Source organism: Canis aureus, chromosome 13 (assembly GCF_053574225.1).
Source record: "Canis aureus isolate CA01 chromosome 13, VMU_Caureus_v.1.0, whole genome shotgun sequence".
Lineage (NCBI taxonomy): Eukaryota > Metazoa > Chordata > Mammalia > Carnivora > Canidae > Canis > Canis aureus.
This window is the reverse complement of record NC_135623.1, coordinates 48,242,810-48,255,140: the sequence shown is the minus strand read 5'-3', so window position 1 is coordinate 48,255,140 and position 12,331 is coordinate 48,242,810. Positions and strand designations below refer to the sequence as shown.

The 12,331-nt window shown below is 49.6% G+C and overlaps 1 protein-coding gene across 1 annotated transcript in view; it reads left to right on the top strand.

Annotated features, from left to right (window-relative positions):
• PAH (phenylalanine hydroxylase) overlaps positions 1 to 12,331 on the top strand; it is an 80,054-nt gene that overhangs the window by 27,498 nt on the left and 40,225 nt on the right. Inside the window, exon 4 of the mRNA XM_077846115.1 lies at positions 10,823 to 10,911. Within this exon, the coding sequence (XP_077702241.1) occupies positions 10,823 to 10,911 (89 nt within the window). The remainder of the gene's footprint in view (positions 1 to 10,822; positions 10,912 to 12,331) is intronic.

The window sequence follows — 12,331 nt, the reverse complement described above, 5'->3', positions numbered from 1 at the left end:
GAGCCTCTTGGTGTGGTTGGTATGGGGCTTGCTACCTCACAGTCTATGAGAGTCAGCTCTATTTGCTGGTGAGCAAAGATCCAGGGCAAACCCAGTCCATTTGCCAGATCACATGGCTCCGAGCTAAGGAAAATCATAAATTTATAAGCAGTCTCTCTATAAGAGGGATCCCTCATTTGGCTGCCAAATCCAGTGTTTTCAGAATTCTTTCCTGTTAGATATTTAAGCTTCACCACAGTCATCTCAGATAACTAGAGCAAGCAGATGCCACTATTCTCATTTTCAATATTAGGAAATGAGACACAGTGCTCATTTGGGACAGTGGAGACTCCACAATCCACGTGGCCATTCCAGTTTACCCCGTCAAATACCTTTTCTCTGTGTGACAAGTGTGTTCCCTCGGTTGAAGGAGGTGATAAGAAAATATGAGATGATTGTAACAACGTTGGTTTGCCATTCATGTTGGATTGAGGGAGCACATGATAGCCACTCAGAAAGGGCCATGAACGTAAGAGTCAAGACTTAGGGTTTGGACTCCTATTCTGTGTACTGCCAGCTAGATTTGAATCCCATCTGACCCTCTGACAGCTGAGTGACCTCATTACCTCTTCTTCCTCATATGTAAGATAGATCTAAGACTGACTTGGCCACTTTTTAGGGCTTATGGGGAAGATCATGGAAGATAGCCTGAAGGTTATGGCATTTGATGGATTGAACTTGCTTGAGTTGAGTAGCCCTTGAACTTAAACATCTTCAGGCCTCAGTAGGGAGGGGCTCTATGACCTACAACACCAGCCCACCATCAGGCTACTTGACACCATGAGCTGCACGGGTAGGGGCACTGACCAAGGGTAATGATTTAGAGTTGATGGCAGACACACCCTGGCTGGGTCCAGCCTCCCCTGGCAGCCAGAGAGACTAGTTCATGTGTGGGATGATGTGGGGGGGAGGGGCTCTGGGAATGACCTATCATTTCCAAACATTACTTCCTGTGAACACGATTTTGATGCTTCCCCTTAACCACTTGGCTGTGCGTCATGTTGGAAATAGCACTAGTCTAAGAGACAGAAGGCCAGCTTCTCCTGCAGGTTCCCTTCCTTCTTCACTACCTCCCTCTGTTCTTGCTTCCTTCTTTCTTTTCTTCTCCTCTTCCTTACCATTCTGACAATACCCATTACCCAAAACAGTATCCTCTTTTTTGGTTTGTTTGTTTGAATTCTCTTCAAAATATTTGTAGCATTTGGCCATGATACCCAAATCTTTAGTATTTTATAAATTATGTGGCTCCTACCTATTAAAATCCTAACTCTTGAGGGTTTCTTTCTCTTTCACTAACCATGGTTGGCTTTGCCATCTTCCACTCTTTCATTCATATCTATACCCTAATTCAGTTAATCATTCATCACTGAGCACCAACCCAGTGTCAACCACAGGATAGGGATGCAGTAGGAACAAAGATACTCATGGTGCCTAGACCCATGTGCCTTATTATCTAGTAGGTAGCTCCTAGGTGGCATGATATCTGTAGGAATAGGGAAGCGTGGTTTGCATCAGGGGCACTTAGGCACACAGAAGCCAGCCTCAGGCATGGTAGGGAGAAGGGGGAGCAGGATCAGGGAGGGACACCTGGAGAGACACAGACATGATAAGCAAGAGGCTTTAGATCGGCCATAACTCTGATCTAAAGATCTAAGACTGTAAGTGGCAGGTGCTCAGACTGAGTGCAGTGTAAGCTTTCAGGAACCAGAATTCAGTATCTGGGGATACAGTGGGCAAATTGCTAGTATATTTGTTTATAAGATACGTGACATCTTCCAAAGGATATTGGGAGGATAGTGTCAGTTTAGGATGATAATTGGAAAAAGGATGCTGTGTGTCATTTTTTTACTTATTCATGATATCACACATTCCCATTCATCCATTCCATCATTGATTTATTTCAACACATTTTACCTCTTTACTTCATGCTAAGGTGCTTTCATTCGTTTGATTTTCATTCTTATTTTTTTCACTATTATTTTAACATATGAATGGAGAGATCACATGATCGGTCTGTCATATCACTGATGAAAGTGAGCCCTGAACTTACCACTCCTCTGCTCTGTCTAGGAGGAGGCAGGAACACTTGGTTCACCCGATCTTGCCAAGACCCTCCTGAGAGGCATTCCTTCTCTGGAAAAAAAGCAGAGGCTCCTTAGAAGAGAAAAATAAAACCCTCAAAAGTCTTCATCCTGCAGGATGTTGGCACACTACCCTTTTCCTTTTTGGGGAGTTTCTCTGTGAGGCTGGAGGCCATTGCCTCAGAGGAGACATCCAGGAGCCTGGGAAGACAGGATGGGAACACCCTTCTATTTTGGGTCTAGGAAAGGAGGATTTATTGCTCTCCTTAAGACAGGCTGGAGGCAGAAGTCGGGGGGAAGGCTGGGTGCCTCATTGACTAGACCCTGGGGCTGATGGACGTCTGTCTGGTGAAGGGAGGGGGTTCACCAGAACACTCAGCCTGCTCCTTGAACTGTTATAAACTTAATAGGCCTTCTCTGACCCATTGGTCAGGAAGCAGGCTCCCACCAGGCCTGTGGGGCCTCTTGCTCAGGAGCGCTCCTGAGCCAGCCACCCCTTGGCGTCCGGGCTGAGCAGTTGACCCCGACTTAATGAGACCACGACGTGGGTGTCCAGGGCCAGCTCTCTTGCAGGCTGCTTCCCTCGGAGCCAAATCAATATTTATTAATGATCTGTCCCCCTCCAGTGCCTCTGGCTTCACAGAGGGCCTCTGTTGTACCAGCCTGCCCGAGTCATTCATTAACGCCGAGCCTAGTGGCCGGTGAGGCGGTCAAGGGGCCCACAGAGGCCAGCCCACCGTGGAGATATTTGCAAAGGTCATTAATGAGCTAATCTGATTTAAGTTTTCAAGATGAAGGCCTGGGTCATTGGGGTCAGTCTCTATTCCCAGCACTCTGCCAGGGGTGGGCGGGGGAGAGGCCCGCCACTGCCACTGAAGAAGAGAAAGGAAATGTGAAGGTGTCTCCGAGGAGCTGAGAACTTTGCTGTTAAAAAGCTTCTACCCTTAGCTCCAGGGGGTCTTGGAATGGGAGATGAGGAGGACACAGGGCTGTCTTAGGGATTTTCTTCCAGAGCTTTAGATTCCTGCTCTAGTTCATGGCCCCCTTTCCATCTCCAGCTGGGAGATCAGGAATCTAAAATCACCCGCCTGCGACCTCTCACCTTATTCTAAGCCTGCGCAGCAGAGTCTTCATTCTGTAGTGAGCTCAGTGGTCTTGAACAAGTCCCTTCCCTTCTTTGAGCCTCAGTTTGCTCATCAATAAAGCAAAGAATCACATCTACCCCCTAGCATTGCTTCAAGAATTAAAACAGACCATGGAAGTAATGCACTTAGCACAGTATCTGTTGCATCCTAAGTCCTCAAAAAATTAACTTCCAAGGAAAAAAAAACGGTAATTGTAATTTTTGGTATAGAGGTTAGGGACACAAGTATGAACTCCAACCCTGCCACCAGCGGTCTCTGGGACCGTACTTAAGCAGAGAAGTGTCCCTGGGTTTTCTTTGTGAGATTCAAGTATAAGGATGGCAGATGGACCTACTGTGGGTAGGTTAATTCTCACCCCAACCAAGGAAGCAGGGCAGGGATTGGCTGCCTCACCCATTTCATAGAGGGGAAGCCAGAGTCTCAGGAATTTAGTAATTTGCTCAGAGTTACAGAGTTTGTGGGTGAGAGACAGGAAAGTTGGACACAGATCTGCCAGCTTCAAGCCTGGGGTGTGCACAGCATTTGCACAGGATGAGGTGTAGGCTCTGCAGCTGGGCCTGCAGCCACTTCACCTGCCCTGGGTCCCCTCAGCCTCTCCAGCTCTGAGGCCATGTGAGTGTCTTCAGCTACAGATGAAAGGGCCCTGCTTCTGCGGGACACCTGCTTCATCAAGGTGGAGGTGGCAAGAAGGACTCGTGTCTACCAACCATAGGCTTCCGCTGTTCCGCTGTTCTCTGAAAACGAGCCATCTGCCCATCCTTGAGGGGGCCCACCTTTGGTCCCCTGTGTTGTACATTGGCCTTCCCTTCTGTCTCCAGCCCTGGGGACTTCAAGCTCTGGCATCACACAAGAGATTAATGGTCTTGCAGCTTCATAGAAATAAATATGGATCTGTAGCCACAGAAACATGCAGTGGCTCTGCCTCTCCTAACTCTTGAGACACATACCTGCCTGCATATACGAGATGTATGATATATGCATATAAATACATGCGTAATGTTGAAATAATTAAATGCAACAGACTGTAAAAAAAAAAAAAGTGCAGGCTTCATATAAATATGTCAAGGCTTGGTCCTGTGCTGTATGGGGTCCTCTGCAGTGTCCACACTGCTTGCTTCACAGCCTTGCTGAAAAGGACCTCGCGTCCCCCATTGCCAACAGCCAGAACCTGCCTCTCGGGTCTCATTTCCTTAAGCTCCGTCCTGCTATCCAAGGGCTTGGCTGGGAGACCCTTTCTCTTAGTTGTGAGGCCTGCCTGGAGGCTTCCTTCTCCCGCAGATGACACATAGGCTTTACCCAGCGACCTCTGGGAGATGATACTTTAACCTCAGGTGAGGTCTGGAGAGGGGACAGGAGAATGAGTCCAAAGGTAGGGCTGAGCTGCTGCCTGGAGAGCGAACCAGAACCATCATTCCTTGTCAGTGGGCCTCCTACAATGACAATAAGGATGATGATAAATCCAAATACATACAAAGCACTTGCGTGTGCCATACACAGCACTAATCATGATTCATGCGTTCGTTCCTCTAACCGAGTGCACCCTGTTATCATAGTCATTTTACCAACAGGACCCTGGAGGGCAAAGAGGTTAAGTAGTTTGCTCAAAGTCCCAAAGCCACCAAGTAGCAGAGGCAGGATGTGGACCCAGGCAGTTCAGCTCTGAAGTCTGCACGGTAAGCCACTTGTGCAGACTGGCTGTGTACTGGGCCTTTTCTGGGTGGCGACAAGGCCCCAAGGGTGCAGGTGGGCGCCCCGCAGCCTTGCAGGACTGCCTGCGAGATCCTCACAGCCTCTGTGTCAAGGCCTTGGGCTCTGTGGGCTGCTTCTAACTGTCTCCTCTTTGCCGAGACGTAAGTCCTTTGAGTTCTGCGACCTTATCTTTGATTTTTTTTTTTTTTCTCTTTTCCATCTAGAGATCTAAACGAAGTCATGGGGTCCAACTCGTGTTCTCCCTTTGGAGGAGAAAACAAAACCAAACCTTCCCAGAGCAGAAAATATGCTGGTTCTGCTGCCCTCTAGTGTTGAGTAGGGGGAGGCCCGCACCTACCTCTGAATGGGTGCATCGCGTTTCTCCCTGGGTGAGAGAAGAAAGGGAAATGGGGGTGGGAGTGAATGGGTGACGGGCACTGGGTGTTATTCTGTATGTTAGTAAATTGAACACCAATAAAAAAAAAAAAAAAAAAAGAAAGGGAAATGGGATGGGAAGGAACACGGAGGCTGTCGTTCTGGAAGCAAGCAGGGTGGACACACTGGTGGAACTGCAAGAGTATTTTCATGTATTTCCCCTCTGGACAGCCTCAGCCTTTAACAGACATTCCTGTGGGGCTCAAAGACAAAATCCAGAGGGATTTATGGCAGTACCCCAGGTGTAAAGAAGGTGGAAACGGAGGCCCAGGCTGGGGAGTCTGCTCATATCAGAGCTGGACTGCAGCCCAGCTTCTGACTCCAGTCCGCGCCCCCCCCCTTCTTCCTCTTCCTCCTTTATCTTCCTTTTTATCATCATCATGAAAGTCTTTGCACCTTAATGGTTGATGCAGATAAGCACTTACTGTGGACCCAGTCACTGCACTGGGATGTGTCACATTTGCTGTGACATGCAAAAGTGCAGTAATATCGAGAGATATTCTAATCCCTATTGGGAATAAAAAGTCAGGCTCTGGGACACCCGTGTGGCTCAGCGGTGGAGCTTTTGCCTCTAGCTCAGGGAGTGATCCCCGAGTCCTGGGATCAAGTCCCACATCGGGCTCCCAGCAGGAAGCCTACTTCTCCCTCTGCCTGTGTATTTGCCTCTCTCTGTGTCTCTTATGAATAAATACATAAAAAATCTTTTAAAAAATCCACTCAGGCTCTGAGAGATAAAATACTTGCTCAGTTACATAACAAAATAAGCCACAGACTTTCTAGTCTTGCTGGAAGACTTCCTACTCTGCTCTCTGAGCTAAGGGCAGAGTAAAAAAAAAAATTCCAGGAGTTCACAGGTGAACAATAGCAGTACTCACTACGGGCCTGTGCGGTTGCTGGTGAACCCCACGTATCCCCTCCTTTTACCTTAGATTGTTCCAATGAAGCAGGGCTGCAGGGAGCTACCATCATCCCCATTTCACAGCTAGGAAGACCGAGGCACGAAGAGAGTCAGTAATCCACTCTGGGTGCCCGGTGCTGAGTATAGGGACAGCACAGCAGCCTCAGGAGGCCAGCTCTGTGCCACAGTCTTGGTGGCGCTCAACTGACTGACCTTCCCTGAGGTAAAGGGAGGTAGGTAGCTGTGGACTCAGGATGGACCCAGGCTGCCCCAGACGCCCTGAGCTATGGTGAGCAGGCCAGTGTCAGGCCCAGACCCTCGCCCCGGGGCCCGGGGTCACAGGTGATGCATGAACCAGGGTCCCCCTCGCTGCCTGTCTTCTCCCGCCACTGTGTCCGTGAGGAGCCTCCTGCCCTGTTACCTGTTTCCAGGTACTTACTGCTTCTCTTCTGTCACCCCCCCACTAGAATGAAAGCCCCACAGGGTTGGGACCCCCTCACATCCTGTGCCTCCGGAGATGTGTTTGGGGCACCTCTCTGACAGGGTGAGGGGTGTCCTGAATCAGAAGGGGGGCAGCAAGACGAGGCTGGCGAGGCCTGTCCCTGGGGGCGGCGGCACCTGCTGGAATCATGGACCGATTCCCAGGGAAGAGACATGCTGGGCGGGGAAAGGGTGCCCTGGTGGGGAGCTGATGGGGTGCTGACATTGGGAGAAGCTGGGGTGGTCTCGGGGGGACCCTGAGCCCTACTTGAAGACAATAGGGTGTCCTGTCTCAGGTCCTTCCAAACCCCAGTAAGGAAGAGACCTCGTTATCTCTCCTTCCAGGATAATTTGAAGGAGAGATAACGAGGTCTCTTCCTTACTGGGGTTTGGAAGGACCTGAGATGGAACTGGAGGGTATTATGCTGAGTGAAGTAAGTCAGTCGGAGAAGGACAAACATTATATGTTCTCATTCATTTGGGGAATATAAATAATAGTGAAAGGGAAAATAAGGGAAGGGAGAAGAAATGTGTGGGAAATATCAGAAAGGGAGACAGAACATGAAGACTCCTAACTCTGGGAAACGAACTAGGGGTGGTGGAAGGGGAGGAGGGCGGGGGGTGGGAGTGAATGGGTGACGGGCACTGGGTATTATTCTGTATGTTAGTAAATTGAACACCAATAAAAAAAAAAAAAAAAAAAAAAGGAAGAGCCCTCGTTTTCAGGGCTGACAACTGAGCTCCGCTGTACAAGGCAAAGAAGTGACGGACTCAGGAAGAAAGAAAAGCCTGGGGAAAAGTCCAAGAGACCAAGTGGGGAGCCAGGTGCCATGTCAGGTGAGCTGGACACGGTCATCGCAGAGTCCAGAGTGCAGCAGTCGGGCCTCCAGAGGCCCACGGACGGAAAGAATCATCCTGGTGGCTCCGTGTGCTCATCTGTAAAATGGGAACAGTGAGGACAGCCGGGCCTGGGTGGCTGTGCGGGTCAGGCAAGGTGGCTCCCGTGATGGGTCTAGGACGGTGCCTGGTACCACATGAGGCCCGATAAGACTCTGCCGGAATCCTGCTGCAGGGTCCAGCCTTGAGAAGAGGCCTCCAGGCTGAGGGCCGTGGGCATGAGGCTCGGGAGGCCAGCCACAGCCGCTCCAACGCCCCACACTGGCGGGATGCGTGCGTGGTCAGCAGGGAAGCACTGGGTCGCCCAGGCCTGAGTGCGAATCCGGGCACCCCTTTTCCTACGGAGGAACCCTGTGTTGGGTCTGCCACTTGACCTCTCTACGCCCCCTTGACACCGCCAATGCCCGCCTGGCGAGTTAACCGTTCAGAACAGCGCTCGGTGTCGGTTGTCATCGCTCACGGCGGCGGCCGACGGTTTTGTGCCTCCTATGGATGGAGCAGGGCTCTGGAGGGACCGCGGTTAGTGCAGTGGAAACCGCACCGCGGTGCGCCGGCTGCCCGCCTGGGGCGCGGACGGCGAGCACAGGTGACGGCGAGCACAGGTGGCACTTCCGCAGTCTGGTCACTAGATGGCTCGCATGCGCTTCCCCGTCCGCCTGCGCCTGGCCCCGCGGATCCCAAAGACCTGCCTGACCCGCCCGGACCTACGGACCTAGGGACCTACGGACCGCGGACAGACAGAAGCTGCGCCCTTTGCCTGCAATGTCCTGCGTCCTCGCGGTAACGCTCGCATTGAGAGATACCTGGAGGGATGAGCACTGGGTCTTAAACTGTACGCTGGCAAATTGGATTTAAATTTTAAAAAATGTAAAATAAAATAAAAGAGCTATCCCACCAAAATGGTAAGTGCGGTGGCAGCGCACGGTGAGGCCTCGAAAAATCACCTGCTTCTCTTCCTATTGATGTTGCCATTATGGCCAACTTCACAGTTAGGACTGAGGCTCGAGAGCCGAGGATGCAGCCTGGATTCCGAGCCAGACCTTGCTGACTACAAGGCAACGAAGTGAAGCTTGCTCTTGCTCTAAACCTCATTTCATGTAATGTTTGTTCTTCTCCGGAACATTGTCTGGTCTCATTCATTTGGGGAATATAAAAAATAGTGAAAGGGAATAAAGGGGAAAGGAGAGAAAATGAGTGGGAAACATCAGTGAGGGTGACACAGCATGAGAGATTCCTAACTCTGGGAAAGGAACAAGGGGTAGTGGAAGGGGAGGTGGGCGGGGTGGGGGGGCAGGGTGACTGGGTGACAGGGAGTGAGGGGGGCACTTGACAGGATGAGCACTGGGTGTTATGCTCTATGTTGGCAAATCGAACTCCAATAAAAAATGTATAAGAAAGAAAGAAAGAAAGAAAGAAAGAAAGAAAGAAAGAAAGAAAGAAAGAAAGTCTCATTTCTGGGGGAGCACTGGGGGCCTTGGCGCCGCCCCGGCCGCTCCCCTCCTCTTTGTCCCCAGGTCTCCCTAAGCTCTGTGACTTAGTTTCCCTGGAGCCACCGCTCACTTAACATCTTGTGTGACTTCAACAGGTCGGGTCTCGTAGGCTTTCAGGGCTGCAGGATTTCATCTGTACAGGAGAATCCTGACGCTTTCCTTGTTTTAGAGATTCTTTAGAAACTGCCAACTGGACCAGACCTGACGCCCCAGGGATGGTTGCTGTCATGAGCGCCATGGAGTCAGCATGACCAGAGCTCCCTCTTCCTTCCTCCATCCCTTCTCCCTACCCCCTTCATTCCCTCTCCTCCCCGAGCACCTGAACCACAGTGTGCTCACGCACAGGTCCTGGCCTCATGCACCTTATAGGGTGTCCTAGTCTCCCCCCCATTCCTGGGACCATTGCACCCCACCTGTGTCTTCTTCCCCATAGGCCACACTGGCTTGTGCATCATCCCCTCTCCCTACTAGGGCAGCTCCAAAAAACAAGTCTGCAGATTCTTTACCTACTATGGGGCACCATCAAATCCTAAATGGCTTGACTCCATTTTTCTTCATCAGTGACTTTCACACTGGCTTTGGCCTCAAAAGATTCTTCCAGGATGATGCCTGGGAGCCCTTGGGAGGGAGACATGTGATGGGAAGGTGGGATCACGAGGGGAGTCTTGTGGGCTTATCCTGGCTTGGAACAGAACAGCTCTGGTTTCATCTAATTTATATTCTGAGGTTACATGCAATACTCTTCTACTAAAGAAAACCATAGGGGACACCTGGGTGGCTCAGTGGTTGAGCATCTGCCTTCGGCTTAGGGTGGACCCCTGGGTCCCAGGATCAAGTCCCACATTGGGCTCCCCACAGGGAGCCTGCTTCTCTCTCTGCCTGTGTCTCTGCCCCTCTCTTTGTGTCTTTCATGAATAAATAAATAAAGAAAAGAAAACCACCAGGAATCATGCTACTATACCATCATGGAGGGGAGGGAGGTAAATTTTGAGATAATTCAGAGAAAATCTTCAGGAAAGAGATTATACTGGGGAATATGTTCTAAAATTATTTTCCAAGGTGCTAAGTGAAATAAACCAGACAGGGAAAAACAAATAAAGCAAGGTATCCCCTCTACATGTAACTTAAAAAAAGCTTACCAAACTCATGGACATAGACAGTAGATGAGTGATCACCAAGGCTGGGGGCTGGAAGAGGTAGGGAAGGGTTAGTAAAAAGGTATGTTTTAGCTCTAAGGTGTGTGAGATCTGAGGACCTAATGTAAAACACGGTGACTGCAGTTGATAATGCTGTATTATATAACTGACGTTTGCTAAGGTAGTAGAACTGAAATGTTTTTACTAAGATAAATATGTGTGAGTTGATGGATGTGTTAAGTAGATGGGGGAAATGTGTTCGTGATGTATATCCATGTAAGGTCATGATGACGTGCACTTTAAATATCTCATGATTTTATTTGTCAAGTATACCTCAACAACGCTGACATTTAGGAAAGTTAGTTTTCAAGGAAAACGGGAGTTAACTTCCGTATTAATCGGGTGGTTATATGGGATACCACTGGCCCGCCATTGGTCTAATTGCAGCTGATTCATGCTTCTGACCTTGGTGAGGCCTTTGGCGGTGTCCTGCCAACCTTCCGTTCAAGGCTTTGCCCTTTCTGTGTTTCAGTGCCCTGGTTCCCAAGAACCATTCAAGAGCTCGACAGATTTGCCAACCAGATCCTCAGCTATGGAGCTGAACTGGATGCAGACCATCCCGTGAGTCCTTGCGCCGGTGGCCCTCCCAATGAGATCCTCTCAGTCCTCCCCGCCCTGACTATGCTCCACTCCCTGATCCCCGGCAGTGTGTCTTCAACTGTTTGCTTGTATGACAGACATGTATAGAGTGTCTTCTTACAGCTGGTCACCACCATTGTTTCATGGTCAATATCCTTGATGAAGCAAGTATGGATTGGCCTCCAGAAACCAGCGTGTGTGTACACACACACACACACACACACACACACACATATCTAAGTGATCTTTCTTTCTGACTTCACACAAGTACAGAGGTTTAATTCAGTAGTTTGGGAAACAGTAAACCACTGACAACTCTACGAGGAACAGCATGGCAGGGGTGACCTGGGAGCTGGGTCCTAACACCTGAGCAAAAAATGCAAAGAGAATGCAAAGAGAACAGTATATGCAAAGGCTCAGTGTCCTGAAAGTATCCAGACTATTTTGTGAGGGCTGGCTGATACCTTAGGTGGGAGGGCCAGATTTTTAAAAGGTCTGATGTGGGGCCCCCGGGTAGCACAGTTCATTATGCACTGGATACTTGGTTTTGGCTCAGGTCATGGTCTCAGGTCATGGTCGCAGGGTCATGAGATCAAGCTCCATATCGAGCCCTGCAGTGGGAGCTCTGAGCTCAACAAGGACTCTGCTAAACTTCTCTCTGCCCCTCCCTGTGCTTGCTCCCTCTCTCTCTCTCATTCTCTCAAATAAATAAATGAATAAATAAATAAATATTTTAAAAAGAAATAAAAAAACAAGAGTCCTGATGTATCAGACAAAGAAGTCAGACTTTGTCCTGTGTCCAGAGAGCAGGAGAGCAGGTCTTCTGGTTTCTGATGAGAGGATCAGGGTAGGGGAACTTCATCACCATTTTTCGTGAGGTGGAGAATTCAGTCTGGACTCAAGGCCAGGGCCCATTCTGACATTCTCCAGGTGAAAAATGCCACCATGATATTGGCTGTCACTCACTCTCTGCCCAGGCAAATGGCTTCTTAATCTCTACATGACTTGGAGGCCGTTGTCAGCTACAGCAGTTTAGTGCAACTCTGAGAATGTCTGCATGTGGCCTGGAGTCTGTTTTCTTACATCTCTAGGGGCCTTTACAGGTGAGTAGTTGTGAACTTGCTCTTCACGAAGGCTCTTTGTAGTAAGCAGAGCAGATGTGTCCACTTCACAGACGCACTGAGGCCCAGTGGGAGTAAAATGACTTTTCTAAGGTCCTGTACTAATCTTTGTGTCTTAAGACCTTTAACCCAGTGTTCGCTGTGCTAGAAGACAAAGGCCTAGCCAGGGGGCAGAAATTGCAGTGCTTTCCCAGAGGCAAAGAGAGTGCTATTTCTAGAGTAGGCCAGCGTTTTAAAATACAAACAAGTGTTGCTAATTATAGTTCACATAGTAAACCCCT